The sequence below is a fragment of the Ambystoma mexicanum genome, chromosome 6p (genome assembly GCF_040938575.1).
Source record: "Ambystoma mexicanum isolate Mex_15411 chromosome 6p, UKY_AmexF1_1, whole genome shotgun sequence".
NCBI classification, from domain to species: Eukaryota; Metazoa; Chordata; class Amphibia; order Caudata; family Ambystomatidae; genus Ambystoma; species Ambystoma mexicanum.
This window is the reverse complement of record NC_090935.1, coordinates 665,285,950-665,310,732: the sequence shown is the minus strand read 5'-3', so window position 1 is coordinate 665,310,732 and position 24,783 is coordinate 665,285,950. Positions and strand designations below refer to the sequence as shown.

The following is a 24,783-nucleotide window of genomic DNA, read 5'->3' as shown; positions in this document are numbered from 1 at the left end:
GGCAGTGTCACAGGTCGCCATGGATCTGATAATGTTCGCAAGCTGCTCAACTTAATGCATTATGCCCAGGATCAAGATTTGGACGCATGCCTGGTATCCATTAACTTGGAAAAGGCATTTGACCGGGTGGAATGGGGCTACATGGGGTTGGTGCTGCAGAAAATGTTGTTTGGCCACAGCTTCCGTCAGTTGGTCTCAGCTCTATACAGAGGGTACTGGTGAATGGGATATTGTCAGATCCCTTCTCTCTTACTAGAGGTACAAGGCAGGGATGTCCACTCTTGCCCCTGTTGTATGCTTTGACAATCGAGCCTCTTGCAGACCTCTCGCTGGGCTCCGCATCCTCTTGGGGTATGGCAGAATGACCTTGATTAAGATGAACGTCTTACCTCGTCTGTTCTACCCGTTTTATGCCCTATCAACCGCGCTCCCGGGCTCCTTATTTAAACATCTTAACACTATGGTGGCTAAATGTATCTGGCTGGGAAAACGACCCAGGGTCAAAAGAAAGACCTCGAGGCTGCATAGGGACTTTTGGGGATTAGGGTTTCCAGACTTTCAAGTTCATCATAAAGCAGCCCAAATGCCGATAATTCTGGAACATATGATGGACGACCTCGGCACATACTGGACATACCTGGAGGACATGTTCACCCATCCCAAAAAAGTTAATATAGCCCCCTATTAAAGCTGTCCCTGATAGGGTAAAAATTCATCCGAGCTTGGGAGTGGTGTGGTCTGTCTCGAAGAAGGGGGGGCATCAATGAGAGACTCTCTTCCTGGCCATAACTAATGAGCTTCTTGTGGGGGGTGCCTTTGGATTTGGGTAAATGTGGTTTCCGACACACACAGACTTGGTCGGACAACAGACTCGAGTGGGCAGGGCAAATCTTTTCAGACAGGGTGTTTAAGGAATATGAGGCGGTAACTGAAATGTTGGGGCAAGAGGTAATTAGTGTATTTGAATAGGAATTCTGGCAGACCCTAGATGGAACGTCGAGTTGGCATGCCACCTTTAGACCCTTCGAACAAACCATTAATAGTGCAGTCTCTAGGAAAGGGATACTCTCTAAACTATACAGGGTTATTATGACAGCGGACCCCACAAGGAGACAAAAATACAAAGAGTATTGGGTTTTGCAGACTGGGATGGAAATTTCAGAAAACACTTGGGGAAACATGTATATGGTAATGTTTCGTGGCAATCTTTTCACTGGAGCACTATTTCAAAATGATACATTGGCGGCACTTCACTTAGACCCCCTATAACTCTGTAAAATGCATGTCAGAGTATCGCTGGTTTGCCCCAGAGCATGTGGCAAAATGGGTTCCCTGTTTCATATGTAGTGGTCATGCCCAAGAATTCAGGTTTACTGGTCCGATGCCCTGTGCTGGATTAAAGAAACTGTGGGGGTCCCACTTATGCTAGATCCTCTACAAATGTTGTTGGGTATCCCAGCAGGTGACGGGGAAAAGTATAGATTCCCCAGAATGTGGTAGGCTATGTTTCGAGCAGGGAGACTTCCACTTGCCAAGAAGTGCAAAAGCACGACTACACCGACAAAAGCGAACTGGATGACTATACTGTGGGACATATTTATCATTGAAAAATTGACGGCAATGGTTAATGACTGTATGGGATCGTTCGACCAGGACTGGGGTATGTTCATTTTGAATAAGACATTTTGTAAACCTAGTCTATAGGCCTGGAAATCGGTTTAATTCTGTGTAGCCCAACTGAAATAGCGCAGGTCTTCAGGAGCCTGGAGGACTGTCTTTCCTTGCCATTAGATTTGTCAGACAATTGTTCTTGCTCCATAAGGTTGACCCCGGATTGTCGTTTAAGTAGGCAACTTGTCTCAGTGGTGAGGTTGTAATGATGTCCCGTTTAAGCTACTCGTCTCATGTGTACAGCCAAACCAGAAGTGTATAAGTTTGATGGTAGTGTGGGGTGGGGTAGCGGGAAGTAGGGGGCATTTAAACTGGAGTAGAATTTGGGATTTATAAGATGCTTGTATCCTTTAAGAAAAAGGACAATACAAATCAAAGTTTAAAAAAATGTGATAATGGACTAAACACTCGACATTTGTCTCGGTCTGTCGCAAAGTCTGGGGGTGTGGTGTGTACTGAACACGTGAGATTCAAACCTGCATCCCTGATCCGGAGGGAGAGAGCTACAAGGGTGGTGGCAGTCCGCCGCGTCTGATGATCAGAAGGTATGCAAGAGCAGACCTGTGCACAGCAGTGACGAGAGAAGGAAGAAAAGCAGGCGGCAGCCAGGAACACCATCACACAGCCGCAGGGAAAGCAAGACGCCATAGAAACAGAACTCCTGCAATCCCAGAAAGCCCAACAGTCAAGGGAGCCACAGGAGACAGGAGGGCACATGCAGTGCAGTTGTCCCAAGGCCTCCAGGCAAGCATAACTCTTGGGTGGCACGGCAGGCGCAGAGACTACAATCCTTCTCATCCTCCTCATCAGAGTGGTGGAGCGAGGCCCATTGACCACCAGGGAAGGGTTGAGGACCCTAAACAGCGTAAAGAGAACATGACGGGGAGAGACTATCAAGACAGTGGCTGTGATAAGCCCACTGATAGAGAAACCAGGGTCTGGGACCCAAAGCAAGAACGAGCGGAGTCCTCTTCCTCATGGCAGTATTTGGTAGGGAAGCAAACCAAGTGGGCCAGTTCAAAGAAAAAGAGAAGCCAGGGTCGTGGACTCTCATACATCCTGATAATGGCCTTCTCTTTTTGGTTGAGGCAGGGAAACCCTTCTTAGTAATAGGGATAGATGGGTGTTCTTTCTTATTTAATAATTAAAGTCCTTAGCCCCAAACACGGCACCTTTTGTGTCGTCGTCCTTCTGCACAGTAGGTAAACCTAAAACTGGGAAGGAGAAGTAATTCCATGTAATATGGCCTAGATTTCTTGCAAGGCTTGGCTGAAACTTTTCCTGCTGTATTATCTATACAAGTTGGACCGTTAATGTACCTTCGTGAATGAGACCTGTCACTGTTCAGATCTGTTCAATTGAAAGTTTTTGATAGCAAGTAATTTATTATGCATTGTTCATCAAACAATAATAAGCTGTAACATAGTTTTTTTTTTTGTACTGGCCACCACCAACCTGTTCTTCGTGGTATTTGGTAATAGTTTTGCCATTTCGACTTCAAATGCAAATAATATTTTGGATTCAAAAATACAAATTGTGCCCTTTACGTGCCATACAGTTGAGCCTAATTTTGTTTTGTCCATTACAGTTCAGGCGAAGTGCCAGAGAAAAGCAATGCTCTGCTTAAGAACAATACTGTTCATACCAAACTTCTTGTTGCACATCATTTACTGGTTCGTCTGAATGAATGCATATGCATTTTACAACATTGTCAACATGTGTCAAAAAAGAAACAATAACATATTGCAGCTGGGCACTTGTTTGTTTTCAAGCCACAGAATACACGTGGTGCATATTTCAATTATTTCATGAAAAAGCCTCCCTTTATAAATAACAAACGTAATGTCTTTACTTTATCCCCAAAAGGAACTTATTGGGCGGCCACACCATCAGCGGCTGTTTGTGACCAGGATCTTGAAGGAGTTTGAATGTGATACATTTTTACCCGAATTTGATCTAGAAAAATACAGGCTTCTGCCAGAGTAAGTACTATACATGCATGTGAAGTGCTCTTCTGAGGAGCCTCCTAAACAACAGACTGGTGGAATACCTGCTGCTCTTTTAGTGTGCAGTAATATTGGCTGTCCTGCAGAGCATACATACTTTTTGTTCGAAATTACGATGTTGGAACTAGAGCACTGTTCTCGATCATTTATGCATGTGTTTTTTCTTTATTGGGCATTACAGCTCATACAGGTTGGCTTATTCGTGCACGGATTGATCTGATTGTATCTTTTTTTTCCCTTAATTTACAATGCATTTTTTAGTAAAAGCTGCATACTTCGAGTGGTGGTGATGAGCATTGGCGACTGCCTACAAACTGGCTGCATGAATATCAAGCAGACTTAGTTTCTTGAAAATGTCATTAGAAGTAAACTGTCATTACAACTGTCAGTTACATTTTCTGCGACTATGGTATACCTTTGTTACTGGGAATGTTGTAAATACTAGATATTTTTTTATTTATTTGATTCGGCTGATAAATCAACTTTCAATATGATTACATAGTTTACAATTATTACTTATAGTTACAATGTAGGACAAGGAAGTAACATTTTGAAAATAAATTCTCCATATAAATAAATTAAACATTTCATTACCTATTGTAAATAAAAGAATAGGAAAAACTAAATAAAGTAACCCAAACATTTTTTTTTCAATGCAAAAATTCACATTTAAAAGTGTCATTTAAAATATCACTTGTGTGCTCATCTCGCTTTCAAGTTAGTTCAGTTAATTCTTCTTTTGCCAAGTTCACTTCATCAAGAAATTTGATTGCATATCTCAGAGATTTTTAGCTCCTCTGAAAAATTATTTCGCAGGCCCTTTGATCATCTAAATTAGTATAGGATTGAAAATGTTGTTTGAAATTCTTAGTCCTCTGTGCTGTTAAGGCAGTACAGTCAATCATGAAATGTTTCAGTGTCTCATTTGTTTTTTGGCAATATCGGCACAATTGTTTAGCCAATTTTAATGGATACCATCTCGCTATAATTTCTTTGGTGCAGCATATATTAAACCTAAAACGCATGAGATCTCCACGATTCTGAAAGTTAGGTGACTTCATCAAATAGGACTCGGTCGAGCCATATCCTTTTTTAATAAGAATGGATTTTTACTAAAATCTTTGTATTTAAAACTTTGTTCTCTGGTTTTTTATCCAGTCCTTTTCCCACAGTTTAGTTTTAGCCCTCATGGGGTTTGATAAAAGTAATTCCTGATAGATGTTTGCCTCGTGGAGGTATTAATGAACTTTTAGTTTCCATGATCTTATAAAATTATCATTTGAACTTTTTACATAATACGATAGAATTAACAGTAATCCGTTGTTATTGTCTCTCCCTATACATTTCCGAAATAAGGTGCACATTTTCCATTTGCAATTCGCATGTAGTGAAATTAGTCCCAATTCGTGCCTATTTACCCCAATAGGGATGGTTAGCAGGTGTAGTAACGTCTTCCAAAATGTACTTTCCATACCGTCCCAATACAAGTCAGATTTCAATGTTCTTGTTTATAATAGGTCCGAATTGGACAAATTGAAAATGTGCAGTATCTGGCATGAATAATACGAACTTGTGATATGGTCGTGTCCAGTTTAATTTTCAGACTAATCTCATAGGGCAAGTCAGAACATTGATTATTTATATTGACACCTTGATAAAGATAGCTTGAAACCACCTGCAGATTCGCATTGTCTGGATGCCAATTAATTAATAGATACTAAATAATGGGAATTTGTTTTCCAGAATAGTCTCCATCTGAACTGCTGAATAAGATTGCAAACTCTGGGTTCTGGTGATAGAGAGAAAATGTACGCATGCCATAGCCACAAAAAACACCTCAGTTGGTTTGCAGTTATTGGCCGTGGTTGCCAGAATACCTGTTGTACAGATGAGGAACAAATGTACAAATGAACAACAAAATAATGGTCTAGGATGACAGCAATTGGTAAGCCGAGCAAAGAGTTGAACTCCTGCTTGGCTAGAACTTGGGTAAAAAGAGCGCAGTGCTGCTGCCTAAGCATTCAGAAGGTAGCCTGAGTTCAGAACCACAACCTTGCTCTGGTGTCCTTTCGTGTAAAGAGGCTCCTAGCAGTGGATGCACTTGTCTTAATTGAGGGCATGTGCCAGTGATGCTGGAGTGCCCCACCTTCATATGTGATGCAAAGACGTGATCTTCTGCTGTTCAAATAGCTTGTCCATATTTTTAGGCATTGAAGAAAGATAGTTCAGGGCATGCGCCTTTTGTAACTCTGGGAACATAGACCTCTTGGGGATGATAGCATCTTTTCGGGGTGGCAGAGATTGTCCCACATAACTGCATTAGTTTTGTGATCGGATTATGACTTTTCGTGTGTTTTCATGGAAAATAGTATTTGTGTCCTTTTCTTTCAGTTCTGCTTGCGCCAGGGGCTAGTTATGCCTTTATCATGCCTTGCTAGGTCATGCTATGTCTCACTATATGTGGCTTGATTAGCTGTACCCCCTGCTAACCCTCTCACCATTCTACTTTCTACTTCACTGCTCCCAGGTGCCCCACTGGGATTCTGCCGACTGGTATTTGTGCGCATGTCCCACTATGTCTGGCTACAATTAACTCTACTGTGACCCACTGTAATTTTGCCCCTCTGAGGGTTTGCTCCCTAGTGTTATACTGATTTCACTGCCGCTCCGAAAAGCCCATTTTAATTTGCATGGGTAGTTCCTAGATATAGCAACATGACCTCAAAGCATCCGTAGTTGTTCCTTGGGACTCCACTAGGGCTCTGCCCTCTGTGGAATCCTGACTCTGAACTCTTTTGGGGAAATATTCACACCCGCTAGCTACTTCGTACCCACTGCTGAATGCTCCTTTCGTCTTCTCATCCTCCCTGTGCTCTCCCACTTACATCAAGGACCAGTCATTGCACACTGTTACTGCCCCAAATACCAGACCACTGCAAGGGGCCTTAGTTCCTCTGCCCACAAGTACTTTGCTTGAAGGGTGCCCCTAGCAAGATTTCATCCAGCAGGCACTACTAACAAGATGTTGGCATAGCTACAATGGGTGGATCTCAAGGTTGCCCACTGATCACTCCACTAACCTCCCTGCACTAACAATCTCTGTCTGCGTGCACACACACTATGTGCACACAAACTAAGCCACTTGCACACAGCAATTGAATAACGCTCCGAAAAAGACCAAATGGAATGCTACACATCTACAATCAGCTTGCATATCGCAGCCTTATCCAGTGCATCCAGGCAACACAACAAACACAAGGCTTCCCACTTGACACAAATGTATTCATGCTCTCAACACAAAGCACCTAGAAACAGACCAGCATGCAGTGCTCGGGGTCTTTATGGTCTGTACTGCGACAAAACTACTTCTGCCCTGCAGGAGTAAATAGATGAGTAGTGTCTAAACTGCCTACTTCGTCCTCACACATCTACAAAACAAGAGTGATCCCTATCACAAAGATGAAATGGGCACAGATAAGAGAAATACCTCCTTCATCTTTTGTGGTAACATGGGCTAAGGGAAGGTGATACTCTCCAGGAGTGTGAATGTCAAACAGTAGCAACCCAAACGGCAAAGAACAACGGCCGAAAATAAAGGCATAGCTAATTTAGTTTACATAAAAATGTGTATACTTTAAATTAAACACTTAATATTGTATAGTAAAAGGATGTGTCTTGTGTGAGAAAAGGGATCAGGGCTAGCCTAACCTGTCTCTAGTGCCCATAGTTGGACCATGGGGTCAGTTGGGACTCTATACCTTCTTGCTGTTCTTGGTGGTTCGATAGCATCTGGGCCTGCTTCTTAGCACTATGTGTGCAGTTCAGTCGGGCTTGAATGAGGCAGTGTTTGAAGTGACTCTTGAAGAATGCTAATCATGAGGGCACCAAGGTCGGTTTGATGGTTTGCGGATGATTAGGTAAAGATGCCAGTGACTGGAAGCGCATTTCGGGATGAAGCGGTTTGATGCGATGTTTGATACGATCACTAGGGTTGATTTCATTGTTGACTGCATAGTCTGCGAAGATGCTGGCGGTTCAAATGTTATCTCAACAGTGGCAGTTGCATTGTTGCTTTTCTTTAGCCAAAGTGGGCAATGGGCTCAGTGGGCAGGATGCAGGTAGCACAGCGGTTCAAAGATCGGGAGAGTGCCAAAAGGACCACCGGAGCGCCCTGTTGGCTTGATCGTTGTCGAATGGGGTTCATCGATGGCTCGAAGTGTTTAAACAGTGTGTCTCTGTCCAGGGGCTCAGGCACAAGCTGCGTTCCTTTTCTCATTCTCCTAAACAGGAGGCTGGCAAATACATGCAGGCATCCTTCACCTCCAGTGAGGTCCTGGGTACCAGTGTAGCTGGCAAAGAGGCAGCTCTTGCTCCACTGGCAGGTCACCCCCCCAATGTGCCCTGGGGATGTTTAAGGAGCAGTGCTTGACTCTGCCTTGGAACACAGCCCTTTGCCTCACAACTGGGGGACTCGGCCAAAATAATTGTTCTTGAAGACTAGAAGTCCAAAGATGAATGAAATAAGGGGTGGGAGACCCCCTCCCTTTATAGGCAAAAGTCCACATGTCATTGGACAAAAGCAAGCCTGCATTAAGGGGTCCAATCCCTATCCTTCTGACAAGTGGTTTTTGTCTGCTTGCCTCATACCGAAATTGCAAAGGGAAGTAGTGGATACAGGAAGGAAAGAGGAGCAGTGAGATACCCGATGGTGCACCCTTTCCCCAACTGTGCTGAGCTCTCTGGCTGCACTAACCCCACCCGCTTTCAGACCGGTAGCCTCAAAGGCTGTTTGGTATGCAACACATTACTGTTAGGCTAGTCCTTTTGTGTGGAGTGTGCCCTTTGATGCCTGTTTCCCAGGACCGCTCCTACTGAGGCTCTTTCCTGCTGGAGAGAGGTGTTACTTGACCTCACAAAGGATCAACAGAGAGTCCCAGTCTTCCAGTTTCTTGTCCTGCTGGCTAAAAAAGGCTGTCTGACCAGAAAACGCCCCCCCCCCCCTTTCACCCAGAGCTGATATAGGCTCACAGTGATGACGTGTAGGATATAAATCAGATGTGGCTCTTAATAATGATGTAAACCCTCCACCAACATGTCATACAGTTGTATGGCTTATGTTTTCAGATGACCCTGCCACCATGTGAAGAGTTTATCCTAATCACATAGAATTTGCAACAGAGGTGTAAACTTAAATGCAACCACTGCACTGACTTGTCTATCACAGCAGCTGTGAAACAGCGCACCTGTGGCCTCTGAACTTGCTCTGTGCCACTGAAGAAGCAGGAGCTGCAGATGAAGACAATGATGCAGCAGGGCACAGGTGAATGCTATGCTCCTGGCTTGGTGCTTATTGAAAGGGGGCTCTGATTAGCAGACCATCCTTTCTGAGATTGAATTACCTCCTCCTTTTATTAATTGATTAAGCTCAAATAAGCCAGTGCTTCTACATCCTTGCCAGATGGCAGTTCCTCACATGCACATATCAACACAACAGAAAAGCGATCTTGCATGTTGTTGCTCTTCCCACTAACCACAACCAGCCCTCTTCAGATCTGCCAGATCTCCTGGAGACCATGCAAATTGCAGTGATGTGCAGTATAAAACCCAATAACATAACGAGTCACCTTAAATTGTGGTAACCCTCTGACTTGCAGTGCTTGGGCACTGTCAATTCTTTTAAGCTTACTTCAAGAAGTGGAAAACACTAAAACAGATCCTCAGCTAAAGGTTAGGGGTTTTGATTTTATTCTGTGCGCTCTTAAGGTAAAATAAGACTTGCCCTCCGATCTAAAGTGTAGCCACAGTGGAAAGGCGGGAAGGTGCAGTATGTAAGGAACTCATGGTGGCAACAGTAAAGACAGACACAAGTGATCACAGTTAGTGTTTATTAAACTGTTTAATGGGTGAGAAAAACTCCTAATCTAAGATGGGAGCAAGCTACGGCCATCAAATAATAAAGCAGTCCTAGTGACGTCTTGTCAAATAAACAGGGCCTATACTAAAAAAAAAAACCTTCCCAATCCCTACAACCAAGTTACAAAATAGTGTGGGATAATGTTCTCGATCAAAGAAAGACATGTTCACCAAATAATTAGTCAGGATGGTATGGCTGGGTCTCCCCTTCCCCACGTTTTTAAAACGGGACAAGGCAGAACCTTTGAGCACAGCACACTCCTGGGCCTCGCCAGCACAAGGTTACAGTTCCTTTCAACTATTTCAGGACCTTCCGGGGCAAACTCTCTTTCTTGCAAAAGTATCTTGCCTTAGAAGGTCAGCTATACCAAAACAGTAAACAAACAAAAGTTCCTTTGGCAATCTTTTCACGTTGGGCGACTGCTCTTCACCTCTTGGATCTACCTCAGCCAGGCTCTGATCTTTCTTGCAACGATAGCCTCCCTCAATCGGGTTCATTACGGCCCTTCACTCAAAATGTATCACTTAACAGTCTTAATGTCCTTTTCACCAACTACACATTGTGGACATCTCTCAGCCAGGTTTGCACTTGTCGTCACAATGTTTTCAGGTATATCGCTAGTTACTCTCAATTCACAGGCATCCCTCGGCCGGGTTCACATTTGTCAGCTTTCACAATTCAATCCGTTTTCTCTCATGTGTCAAAGACTTTCTAGTGTACGAGAGGTTTTGCTCAACCCTTGTAGGACCACTTTTACAATAGCCTCTCCTAAGGCCTCTTGTTCTTTGTAGTTTCAAAAAACACAACACGACTACAAAACGATAAAAAAATGGCCTCAGTCCGAGACCTTTGAATGAGCGCCCCCATGACTGTTTCTGAACCTTTTGACAGGGTTTCAATTATACAAGTTCTTCGCTTAACAATGCTGCCCCTGCAACCTTGGGCCTAGCACCTCTGTTTACTATCCTTCTTCTTTGGATCACCAGCTGTGCTGAACTGATGGAATGTACTTGTCTCTGGAGTCAACGACGGCACCACAGTGGCAAGCGCTTCTCCCCACTTTGACAATCAGTGCGGGGCACCTGTGTGCTGTTGACACCTGTCACACCACACGCCAGCTGGACTTCTCGGCCTTATGATTTTCCTCTCTGAGGCTTCATGGGTCTGAGGGGAAAAGGGCAAGGGTAACTCCATCCTCATCGTCCCTTCAGGTCTCTTCGCCTTCCTCCTCCATTTGAACTGCCGGGGCCGGAATAGCTGCTTCCTCATGTGTTCCGCCTTGCTCGAAGTGTGCTTTCGCGCTCCAACTTTTATCTCTGTGGGGATGCGAAAGGGCCATCAAGTGTGCATAGTTATGGTTAATTGCCTGACTCTGCCTGACCCTTGTGGTGAGACATGTCAGGTAAACGGCCCTGGTGTTGGTCCTTTTTCTGTCTCTATGTAGGAAAGTGTTCATGTTGGAAAGGGGGGGTAGAACTTCTGAAATCCTACGGGGTAGGATGGAGAAAAGCCACTTCTACTCCCTGAGGACACCTCATCCAGGTGATCCTCCCGCACTGGTCCACCCCTAGGAACTGGATCAAATAGCGATGGCTGTATCCTGGCCACCTGGATGATGGATCCCTGGGGACTAGTCAGGGAGACGCCTTCAGGTTTCTCACAAGTAACATGTCCCTCAGGGTAAGGCGTAATGATCTATAGCCTCACTTTAACAGAGGATACAAGTAGCTAGGAACAATGAGCAGTATGTGCCCTCATAGACCTTCTTATCTACACAAAATTAAACTTTGCAGGCAGTTTATTCATTTGCATTTAGCATGGACTTGCTTAGCATTGATATTCTCTAAACGTTCTCTTGCTCCCTCTAGGTGCATGAAGAAAACAAATACTCTTCCCTCCCTTGCCGCCTGTCCTCCCCCCTCCCCCTGCATCCCTCCTTGTTGTTAATTCAGCCTAGCAGGATGCTGCTCTGACGTTTATAATGCAAGCTCTCCTTATAGCCTTTTGCGTCGTTTTTGTGCTTAAATACAGGGATAAGATGACTCTCCTCAACTGGAACATACATTTTGTAAATTTCCGCAAAATTCCCCAGGCCAGGGTCCCATACCTCAGCCAGCATAGTCCCCTGGTTATTCAACTCGTCCCTATTGTTTTCAACCTGTGTACCTACTGCAGCTTCACGAGGATCCCCCACCCTTTTTTTAAAAAAATGTTTGGATTCATGTATGTTTTTAGGAATCTTTCAGCCGTATCCTTGAGCTCTTCATCACCCAGGAAAGGCAAACCCACATCAATTTTCCAACTTTTCCAACATTATTGCATTCTGGAGTTCACTACACACGTTTCAATTTTGTATGCTGAACAATGGCTGCTGGCATCTTGTCCAACATCCGCAAATATTTGCTTCGTTTCTGTGGTGTCCTAGCTTTATTTGTTTTTGCTATTCTGGAGTCCATTTTTTTCAGTTTGGCTTCATGAGCCGCCATTTTCAGAATATTTGCATCTGTTTTATGTAGCACCTCCAGGGATGTTGTGAGGGCCCTTTATCATATTGTTGGGACAGCCCTTCCTGTGCTCTTGGCTCTTGCTTAGTTTTCAGCTGTTCAAGGTCCTGTTAAAGGTCTGGGGTTAGAGAAGTCCTCCCTGTTGCACTTCCCCTTTATCTTTGGCACGTGTCATGTTTCCCTGCTGTTAAGCCATTGGCACTCATTAGAAATGTTTTCAAGAATGAGCAACTGTTCCTTTGTATACCATAAACTAGAGCAAACTCGCCAGCCATTTAAACTATCTAAGATGCACCGACTGACATGGAGTGCAGATCATCTTGAAGTATGAAATATGGGGTAATTGATTCTCTAGGATATTTAATATGGCGACACCTGCTCAGGGCAACTGAACAACCATCACAAAAAAAGATTGCACAATTGCCTGGTTTGGAGGAGGGCTATTGAAAAGAGGTACAGACTCCAGTGAAGTATGTAATCGGGCTTTAATGAAGCGGGCCCCCCTTATCACGGCTCCCCCAACCGTCTCATATTGAAACCCGCATTCCAGTTCCACGAGCAGCGCAGAACAGTCACTTAGCTTGTGAGACTGGAACGCGGCCACACACGCAAAGCACAGATAATTGCATGTCTTCCTCCTTAAAACAGAAAGTAAACCACACCATGTAAAGCACAAAAATGCAAAAGGAACCTAATATCTACTAAGCAGTAAAAGAGAAAAGAAAGGAAACTAACTAAATAAACATACTATGACAACCTAGATATACAACTCGGATAAAAAAAAGAAACAGCAATGTACAGAAAGCAAAATAATTTCACTGAACAAAGTCCTTCATCCAACTGGGTTTGCGTGAGAGTCTCTTATTAACATCACTATTGTTGCTTACTTTGACACGCATGATTGCAGGATCATCACTTTCTCTTTGCTCTCCTGTCAATCGCTCCTCACTCTCATTCTGCATTTTCTCACACTCTCCACTTAAAATATTTTCAGCACTTGCCCACCTGCCCTGCGACCACACTTCTCCTCCATCCATGATGACAACAGTAGTATACTATGATACCTTTCCTCATCAAACTAGCCTTGACAGGTTTCCACGCCCCTTTAGGGCGGGATATCCGGTCCCTATGACATCATATCCGGGGCGGGGCCCCCTCAGGCTTCCCCCGGAAGTTCTGCCTGGGCAAAATCCTGTCCCGGAAGTGATGTAGGTGTGTTTAATAGGCCCTGGGTCCTTAGCGGGGGTGTCCCACCGGATGTGCCATCATGGGGGCTAGCAGGAAGGCCCTCCCAAGGGTTGGGCCTCAAGGGGGCTTCCCCCGGATGTCCCCACAAAGAACCGGAAGTGTGGAGTGGTATTTTGAAGGGTGGGGCGTGGCGTGCAGGGTGTATATATACAGATGAGTATTGGGGGATGTACAAGCTGTTCCTGAAGCCCTGGAAAAAAAACGAAAACTCAAAAGACCTCAATACCAGGAATTATGAAGCGCTACAGCTACTACTCTAAGGACAATACAGCTGCTGAGGCTTTGAAAACACTTCAAAAATACTACAGCCCTGAAAGTCTGCCGGCACCGGCGCTATCCATCGATGGGGACCCTGATGGCGCAGCGGCTATGGATACAATATGTGAGCATTTTGATATGTTGAATCTTGGGAGTGGGAAACCGCCGGGGGTCATCGACTCCGGTGTAGATGACGCCTACACCGATGCAGACTACGTGGATATGGATGAGGCTGTTAAGGCTCTGAAGGAGACCCCGTATGAGGATCTGACTGTTTTAGAGCAACTGTTTCCAGAGGCGCAATGACCCCGACGTTAGACACAGCAGCCGCTGAAGACAAGCTGTTTATGGATGTTACTAGCTCCTCTATGCTGGAAGATGTTGGTTCTGAAACGTGTGCTATGGTAAGTAATGAAGTATGGCGATGTGGGCGTGTGTGTGAAAAAACCTGTGAAAACACACGCTCAAGAGCTAAACTTCTTTCTTTTTTGAAGTGCAGAAAACGCCAGATAACCATAACGGAGCTGTGGGCCTCAACAACTCGTTTAACGCCGTCAATTATTATTGCGTGTGCTGTTCAAAAAGGATCGAAAGTTCAGCATTCCCAGACGGTGATAAGTGTAAGAAATGCGATACTTTGAAACGTTTTGAAAGTTCTGATGAGGAAGAAGATGATAATATAACCCTTTTGGAGACTGTAACGGCTCAAGCGTTTGCGGCAGCGGTTGTGAAAACGTGTTTGAAGCAGGACTATTACCGGTGGTGTGAAGGGCATAAATACGGATACCCGCAACAGGATGCTCATGATTGTTTACTCCCGAATTATCAATCTGTAGCAATACGGGCGATATGTTAGATGTTGAAGTCATATACCGTTTATCAGATGCTTAAAGGTGTTTATAAAACCATGGGTATGCGTGTACATGCGAGTGTGGGGGGCCTGCTCACAAAAACAATCTTGGAAATTCAAACGTGTCGCAAGCCTGAGAAAAAAATGAAATCTTTACGCCTGGCAGGACCAGTGCTTTTTAGAAACCATATAACCCGTTTAATGCAGAGAGACTTTTATAACCTGTACAGGCTGAGGAGTAACACGCAGAGGCGGCCGGTACCGCAAAAGCTTGTTTTTTAAAAAGATGAAAACACAATAATATTGCTCCTTATGTGGTAACGTTTCTGGAGGAAAAACCGGACGTGTGGAGCGCTACTTGATACCTGTACGTCTGTGTGGGGAAAAACTTTTATACGCTATGCGGAAGGCGAGAATAGCGGTAAACAGCCCACACTGGCTGTGGTGTTTTTATGTACCGAGACTTCAAGATGCCCGGATTTGTGAAAGTGTAATCTGTAGCACCATCAAGATGTCGGCGTGTGATGAATACGGTTCAGTATTCCGATACAACTTGGGTTCTTTATACCTGGGTCCTAGAACCGTTTTGAAGCACCACGTGGCTGAAATGTATGCAAGATTCCTACGCCTTAAAGGTCGTGTTTTACAGGCCTCTGAACTATCCGAGCTATTAAATGCTACAAGTGTCTGGTGTCTACAGAGTTACAGGCGGGGTAACCACATTGATGTGTATAGCTTGTTATATGATGCGTCCAATAAAATATCAGGGGTGGTAACTGTTCGACAGCCCGTACATGTGTACCAAACAGTATAAAGAAAAATAAAATAAAACGTCATACACCAACCATGCGTCTGCTTATTTTTTTGTAGTGCATCAATGGCTAACAACACACGTTCAAGATTGCATGAAAGCTATTATGATAAATGTGATGTTGGGAGTTATGGGGGTGTTGATGCACTTTATCGAAAATTACAGCGTGATAAACACCCCATCACGCGAGGAGCTGTTAAGACATGGCTATTCGGACAGGAGACGTATACCCTTCATAAAAATGCTAGAAAACGTTTTAAAAGAAGAATGACCATTGTCGCGTCGGAAGGTACGCAGTGGCAGGCGGACCGGGCAGATGTTTCTAACCTTGAAAAGCAGAACGATGGTGCGCGGTACATTCTGACGGTGATAAATGTTTTATCAAAATAAGCATTTGCACAGGCCTTGCAGGATTAGACTGGTTCAACAGTGGCGGCGGCCTTCAAACAGATCTTCAGCAAGGGCCGCGTACCTGTAAAATTACAAACTGATGCCGGTAAGGAATTTCTGAATAGGCCCCTGCAAAACCTTCTAAAGCACCACGGCGTGCATCATTTTATAACCCACACGGAAGTTAAAGCGGCGGTTGTTGAACGTTTTAATAGAACCCTAAAATCTAAATTATGGAGATATTTCACAGCCTATAATACACGCCGCTATGTGGATATATTACAGACTTTTATCGATGTGTATAATGACAGCTACCACCGGTCTATTAAAATGCCTCCCCGGGCTGTAACCTCTGAAAACTCATTATCAGCGTGGCGAAACCTGTATGCTGGCCGGATATCGGAGAAGATCAAGAAAGCATCCTTCCGCGTAGGGGACCACGTCCGAGTTTCCAAGTTAAAAGGTGTCTTTACAAAAGGCTACCAACAGTCATTTACCGACGAAACTTTCATAGTGGCAAAAGCATCCATGAAAGAGGGGGTATACATATATCAGCTGAATGATTATGCTGGTGAAGTTGTAAGTGGTAATTTCTACACAGAAGAGTTACAAAAGGTTATTGACGATCCCCAGCGTCTTTATAGGGTTGAGAACATTATTCAGAGTAAAGGTAAGGGGTCTAAGAAACAGCACCTGGTAAAATGGCAGGGATGGCCTGAGAAATTCAACACTTGGGTCAAAGCGGCCTGTCTAGAGGATCTAAAAAACAGAGAAGCTCCCTGAGAAGAAGAAGATGGAAAACACTGGATTTTATATCACCTTGCCCAGTAACGCCTCTTTAGATATATTCCCCAAAAACGAAATATCGGATTATTCTGTTAAACTGGCTAAACCCGTTAATTTACAAGGTCCGTGGGAAGCGGGGTTGATGGAGATTCAGTACCCCCATACCTGGGACACCCTGGACAAAAGAGATTCCTGGTATACCATCAGACGTGGAGAACCTGCTGAATTGATAAATGTGGGTTTTCCTCACGGCTTCTACCCCACAATACCGGCGCTGCTAGATACTATCAACAAATCAATCGCGAGTCTCGAGCGCTATGCAGATATACACCTGTTTCTAAATAACTTACGCCGTAAAGTATTTGTAAGATCACCCGATCTTACCGTGGAGTTTATATGTAGCGGGAAACTTTCGATGGTGTTGGGGAACGTTCAGCATATAAAAAATAATACTAAAAATACGGACAAAACACGTGCAGATATCGATGGTGGATTTTACAGCCTCATGATCTACAGCGATATAGTAGAATACCAAAGGGTTGGTGACTCATACGCCCCCCTGATGCGGACCGCACAAGTCAAGGTTGAAAATAACGGCATTGTTAATATACAATACATGAAGCCTGATTATATTCCTGAGATGAAGATGCATTTTGTTACATATGTAGATCCCTTTACATTCATCACCCTGGCTAGCATGTGTATGCATATATACAAGCAACTGTTTCTAAAGTCTGAAACAATAGCCCTCATACCCCCAGATATGTATCATGGACGCCAGAAACGCTTTTCCACACCTTCCATCCAGTGGCTAATGTATATGTCTGAACAGATCAAGACACCTATACAGCATGCCCTGCGGGGAGGAGAGAAAAAGATCGGCCCCTATTTTCTAGACGGCTATGCGTCTTTAAACGGTGTGCAGATGGCCTATGAGTTTAATGGGTGTTTTTATCACGGGTTTCCACAATGTTATAAGAAAGATGACTTTAACACCCTGACGGCGTGTACGTATGATCATCTTTACAGGAGAACTCTTTTAAAAAAGAATTTTCTTGAGACCAGGGGTCTGCGCGTTATTACGCCTTGGGAGCATGAATGGGCCGAAATGTTGAAAAAAGATTCTGATTTAAAGATTTTTCTCAAGCATAAGAATTTACCAGAACCCCTAGAACCGCGTGACGCTCTTTTTGGAGGTAGGACTAATGCCATCAAGCTCTACCACGAAACAGCCCCTGGTGAGAAGATACACTACTTAGACTTCACCAGCCTCTACCCATTTATCAATCATTCAAAACCCTATACTTTAGGACATCCACGGATCATCTATGAAAATTTTGGCGATCTTAAGCAATATTTTGGACTGATCAAATGCCAGGTGTACCCCCCCAAGAAGCTTTATTTTCCGGTCCTCCCTCAGAGGAGTTCTGGTAAGCTCATGTTCTCATTGTGCATGGCTTGTGCAGAGTCAAAACAGACTGAAAAATGCACACATAGCGATGAGGAATGCTCGATCACGGGTACCTGGTGTACCATCGAGTTAGAAGTAGCCTTGCAGAAAGGGTACCGCCTGGGGAAGATTCATGAAATATGGCACTTTGAGAACATTACGGTAGAACTCTTTTGCGAGTACATTCGTATGTTCCTGCGGAGCAAACAAGAATCTTCAGGATACCCCGAGGGTTGCGAATGACCCCTCAGCCCGCCAGAAGTACATAGATGACTATTAGACACATCAGGGTATCCGTTTAAGACCAGAATTCATCGAGAATAACCCTTCCAGACGGCAGCTAGCCAAGCTGTGCTTAAATTCCTTATGGGGTAAATTTGCTCAGAGAACAAATTTACCAAACACCTCTATTATAACGGACCCTGACAAGTTGACAGCCTATCTTTTTGACGCAGGTTATGACATTTCAAGTCTACAGTTTATAGATGAGGAAACGGCATGCCTCTGTTGGAAATACGCTGAGGAGTACCCTACGTGTTCCAACAATATAAACATATTCATCGCCTGTTTCACAACCGCTCATGCCCGTCTGGAACTTTATAAAGTCATGGATGCTCTCCAGGAGAGGTGTCTGTACCACGACACCGATTCGGTCATTTTTGTTAGCGCCCCCGGCCAGGAGAATCCCCCACTGGGTGATTACCTGGGTAATCTAACAAGTGAATTAGCTCCTGGTGAGCACATTATAGAGTTTGTTTCTGCAGGGCCCAAAACATATTCCTATTGCACATCCTCAGGGGCTGTCTGTATGAAAGTAAAAGGCATCACATTGAACGTCAGCAACAGCTTGAAAATCAATTTTGACAGTTTGAAAGAGCTGGTGCGTGAGTACACTTTAGAAAACACCATCAAATCTATTGTGGTGCAGCAGCCATCCATAGTGCGAGAGAAAAAACGCTGGGAGATCAGCACCCAGACATTGCAGAAGACTTTGAGGGTGGTGTTTGATAAAAGGGTGCTCACAGGCGACTACAAAACATTACCCTACGGTTACTGAAAAGAAAGCATCGCGTATGATGGACACGCGCCTTCAACACCCTTTTTCATGCGTGCTAGCAGGTCCTTCCAGCTGTGGTAAGTTATTTTATTAAACAGCTCCTAGAAAATGCCCGCACCACCATGCCGGCCCCACCTGATAATGTCATCTGGTTTTATTCGTGCTGGCAGAACTTGTATAACGAACTGGCCTCTAAAATACCGCATCTGAAGTTTGTGGAGGGGTTACCAGAGAGTCTGAATGATGATCGGTTGCTACCACCAAACCTTATTAACATGATTATCGTAGATGATCTCATGATGGAGGGCGGTCAGAGCTCCGAGTTGGAAAAGGCTTTCACCCAATACTCACATCACAGGAGCCTTAGTATCTGCTACATTGTACAAAATGTATTCTACAAGGGCAAGGGCAACTGCTCGATAACTCTAAACGCCAGTTATATCATTCTGTTTAAGAACCCCAGAGATAAACAACAGCTCTCGGTTCTAGCACGCCAGATGTATCCGGGTAACTGCCGATTTTTCATGGAGGCCTTTGAAGACGCTACCCGTAAACCTTAGGGCTACTTATTGGTGGATTTAAAGACAAACACTTTAGAGGACTACCGATTGCGCACGGGTATTTTCCATCCGGATTTACCGGTCGTCTACATACAGAAGCCCTCTAGAAAAACCCGGTGAGGTGCAAAGCAGACCTCATTAGTACCAGTGACCAACCATCATGACGGCACGTATACGCCGGAACTACGCTCTCCTTAAAATGCTAGTAACGGCACCGCCCCAGCAACGCAAGGCCATTCTGTGGCCGGCTTCTGATGATCTAGTATCGGCTATAGCCGAGATTGCCTTCAGTACCGTCAGGGGGAACGTACCGCTATCCGGCCGTCAACTAGGTGTCTTAAAAAAGAAGAAGCTAATCCTCAAGAAGCTGGGTAACAAGCGGGCCTCCATAAAAGTTAAAAGAAAGCTTTTAAAACAATCAGGAGGTTTCATAGGAGCGCTCCTAGGCCTTGCATTGCCTCTGATCACCAGACTTCTAGGGGGCGGTTAATGGAGCACAGTCAGAAGATGTATCTGGTTGACAAGCGTCAGCTGGATGGGCTGAGCACCCATAACAGGGTAGAGCCTGATATTCGAAAATCAGCAACCCTCCGAATCGATTCTGAAATGCAAGATGTCCTACGCCGGCATGATTTATCAGACTACGACAAGGTTACCCTCTATTCCTCGATTCTCCAGAAATACTTAACACATTTTAGACAAGCCGCCAATGAGAAGAACAAGCTAACATTGTACATGCCCCCTGAAGAGCCCACGAGTCTCGGCAACACAAGTCCCGACACCCCGTTTCTGATCCCCTGGTCTCTGAAATCCTGAACACCATTAACCCCCGTTATCGTAAGAATGCAGAATTATTGTTTAACAAGATGACCGGTGAGCAGGGGCTGGTACCCTGGAACGCAAAGGGGGAGTTTGTATATAAAGGCACGCATGTCAAAGGTTCAAATGTCCATGATTTAGTTCGCAGCATTACCAACCCGCAGGCCTTTGGAAGACACAAAAAGCCTAGAGGCTGGAATCTGTTCATGCAATCTGCTGCAGACTTAAACATTCCGGCCACTTTAGTGGGAAACATGGGGCATCGCGAACTGCTTGAGACATTGAAAGACACTGGTGTTAAAACCCCGTCCGAGGATGTTGAGTCCCTAGATATTGCCATAAAGAGAAGAAAAAATAAAAAGAAACCCAAACGCGAGGCCTGGTTTAGTGTGTAACTGTGTTTTCTCTTAATTTTAAGAACAGTTTTTTAACCTTTGTACTGTGTATATGTATATGGTTTATGTATTTGTTTTTATAAGTATACACACAAACCTGTTGATTAAACAAATGCGGTGTTTGTAAAAAAATACGTGTTTATGTAAATGTCTTTATATCTATACCCACGACAGCCTGTATAAACAAAGGTTCTGTTTGTAATAAAAGAACATTATTATTTATACCAACCACACGTTTTGCGTCTAATTATTTCAAGCATGTCTAGTACAACATTTTTTTTGATTTAAAAAATAAATTAAAAAATATTAAACAGGACGCAAGTAAGAAGGAGACGGTTGTTTAAAAATACAAGATGTTTTTATTTAACCCTGTACACACATCTACTGATTATTAACACACTTACATTTCTGTCAAAAACTATATACATTTACAGGTGGCCGACGATATTTACGTTTGTTCACAAAATCCGTCACCATCCGATCATTTTGCCTGAGATCAAGAGAATAGGTTTGCATAACAGCCCGCAGTGACTGTTTCTCAGACATTTTAGATACAAAGTAGCAAGCATGCTGCCCACATGTCACGGCTTCAGAATGCTGCACCTGGGCTCTATTATAATGTACTATGGGTGCTATATGTTTAACATAGGCCAATAGAGCGCCGTCATATATAGGGTGGCTTGGGAAACCCCCCAGACTATCAAAAACAGTTATTGCAGCAGTGTCTATAAACATAGCTATCCAATGTGTTCCTTCTTGATGCTGGGGATCGGTGTTCACAACAAAGCTGGTGGGCAGTTCACCCGGTGTATCCCTTGGAATGTTATCACACGAATACACGCCTCGAAATGTTTTCACAGCATGTTTGTCTTTACGCACGAAACGCATGATCTGGTAGGTATCCATTACATATCGTACAGCACCTGTCGCTGGTTGTTGAGTTCTATGACCGAGTCAAATAGGGCCATAATAATGAGATTCACAGTACTTGGTAAATTTGCAGCAAACCGGACCTCAAGTCGTAAATTACCATTCCTAATCAGATTATAATGGCCTGCTGATGCATTATCGGGTCTCAAATCAAAAGCCAGCAAGGTGTAGCCACCATCGTAGTCGTCACGTGGTATCACAAATCCTTTATCACGCATGTGCTTGCCGCTGATGGAGACTAGCCCCAGATACTCCCTAGTTGTATTTTTCTGTTGAAAACTAGGGCTGTAGGCTTTGGCAGGGATGATGACCCCATCCTTAAAAAGGGCGGCGTAGTTAATGTTGTAATGTTTAAAATTAAATGGATTGCTTGCGTAATCCCCTGAAAAAGCGGTGTTATCCACAAAGCCAATAATGATTATTTTAGGTAGCTGTCCCAAGAATAAGTTATCTTGACTGGCGACACGGCTGCCCGCTAGTACACTGAAGATTTTCAAGGAGGTCCTCTCCACAGGGTATTTCAAGTTAGATACTTGTAGAGCGTCAGCATGCGCGAGTCTGACCGGTGGCGACACATTGACCCTTTTAATGAATAAACGCTGATACTATTACCAGTTTGTAGGCTTCTGCATCATCACTGTTCAGACAGAAAGCGTCTTTATTTCGCGAGAGTTTAATTTTCAGATCAACACCATTCACCATCAGCTTCTCCTGGAAAAACAGATCCGAGTGTAGACGCCCGAGTAAATCAAAGTTTCTGCTACCTGTCGCATACGCTGATCTCTTTATAAAACCCTTGTTGTGTCCATTTAGAGCATAATCCTCCATATGCCCCGCCGTGTCCTTATAAAAAAGCCCCGCAGTCAGCTGGGTGTCCAAAGTGTTGTTGCTATAGTTCAGAATGCTTTCTATATACGCTCTATAGGCATACATATTGTCGCTCTGTGTAATCATGCGATCACCTAGAGTGATGTCCACCTGGTTGAAAAGGGTGGCCACCGGATAGGCCGTCCCATCCTCTTTTGTTATTCTGCAGGTTAGGTAGAGTAAGGTGTCATTCAAATCCAGGTACGTCTCCGTTGAGCCCGATATGTAAAACTCGATGGGGGCTAATGGTGATAGTGCCGCCAGGGGCGCACCTTCCATGAAAAAACTGTTTTCGATGCTCGTCTGTGTCGGGGGCACGACAAACAGATCTAGTTCCGATTTCACACATTCCCCCGAGGCACAGTGGATAAAGGCCATCTTTTAGAAAATATTGATGACGGGTCTGTTTTTATTTCGCTTAACCCGTCTGTTCTTTGACGTGCGTTTTCTCTTCTGGGGGGCTTTGGTTGTTCTTTGTTTTTTATGCGGCTTCGGAGGACCCCACCTGCGCGAAGCTCGCCTTTTTCTTTTTCCAGGGCTTTTACCCACGTAAACCAGACCAGAGCCCTCCTGTGCTGGTTGGTTGAAACGATTTGCAATGGATGTTGTTGCAGTAGACACCACATCCTTAGCAATGTTTGTAGCAGCTGTTTTCATATGCGGCTTGGCTAATTCAAACCCTTTGCGCAGGAAGGGCATGGCTCTCCGAAAAAGACTTCTGAAAATACTTCCTAGCCCCTCACCATACATCACAGGCACTCCTTGGAAGTAGGGTTGATTTCCATAACCGGCCTGTCTGCGGTAATAATCCCTATAAGCGTGCGGCTCCCCGTAATTCTTCATGATTACCATGTTCTAATTGTCTCTCTCGCGTCTAGGGCGCACGTGTAGTTTCACCAGGTCCTTCCCGTATTTAAATGAGACCAGATCTCCCTGATCCTCCCTTATCTGGATGTTGATGGTGTCAAAATTACACTTAGAAACAGGAATATAATCAGGCTTCATGTATTGTATATTAACAATGCCGTTATTTTCACCCTTGACTTGTGCGGTCCGCATCAGGGGGGCGTATGAGTCACCAACCCTTTGGTATTCTACTATATCGCTGTAGATCATGAGGCTGTAAAATCCGCCATCAATATCTGCACGTGTTTTGTCCGTATTTTTAGTATTATTTTTTATATGCTGAACGTTCCACAACACCATCGGAAGTTTCCCGCTACATATAAACTCCACGGTAAGATCGGGTGATCTTACAAATACTTTACGGCGTGAGTTATTTAGAAACAGGTGTATATCTGCATAGCGCTCGAGACTCGCGATTGATTTGTTGATAGCAGCGCCGGTATTGTGGGGTAGAAGCCGTGAGGAAAACCCACATTTATCAATTCAGCAGGTTCTCCACGTCTGATGGTATACCAGGAATCTCTTTTGTCCAGGGTGTCCCAGGTATGGGGGTACTGAATCTCCATCAACCCCGCTTCCCACGGACCTTGTAAATTAACGGGTTTAGCCAGTTTAACAGAATAATCCGATATTTCGTTTTTGGGGAATATATCTAAAGAGGCGTTACTGGGCAAGGTGATATAAAATCCAGTGTTTTCCATCTTCTTCTTCTCAGGGAGCTTCTCTGTTTTTTAGATCCTCTAGACAGGCCGCTTTGACCCAAGTGTTGAATTTCTCAGGCCATCCCTGCCATTTTACCAGGTGCTGTTTCTTAGACCCCTTACCTTTACTCTGAATAATGTTCTCAACCCTATAAAGACGCTGGGGATCGTCAATAACCTTTTGTAACTCTTCTGTGTAGAAATTACCACTTACAACTTCACCAGCATAATCATTCAGCTGATATATGTATACCCCCTCTTTCATGGATGCTTTTGCCACTATGAAAGTTTCGTCGGTAAATGACTGTTGGTAGCCTTTTGTAAAGACACCTTTTAACTTGGAAACTCTGACGTGGTCCCCTACGCGGAAGGATGCTTTCTTGATCTTCTCCGATATCCGGCCAGCATACAGGTTTCGCCACGCTGATAATGAGTTTTCAGAGGTTACAGCCCGGGGAGGCATTTTAATAGACCGGTGGTAGCTGTCATTATACACATCGATAAAAGTCTGTAATATATCCACATAGCGGTGTGTATTATAGGCTGTGAAATATCTCCATAATTTAGATTTTAGGGTTCTATTAAAACGTTCAACAACCGCCGCTTTAACTTCCGTGTGGGTTATAAAATGATGCACGCCGTGGTGCTTTAGAAGGTTTT

The 24,783-nt window shown here is 44.2% G+C and overlaps 1 protein-coding gene across 1 annotated transcript in view; it reads left to right on the top strand.

Annotated features, from left to right (window-relative positions):
• The window catches only part of DHFR (dihydrofolate reductase), a 293,866-nt gene that overhangs the window by 208,303 nt on the left and 60,780 nt on the right, over positions 1-24,783 (top strand). Inside the window, exon 5 of the mRNA XM_069627553.1 lies at positions 3,538-3,653. Within this exon, the coding sequence (XP_069483654.1) occupies positions 3,538-3,653 (116 nt within the window). The remainder of the gene's footprint in view (positions 1-3,537; positions 3,654-24,783) is intronic.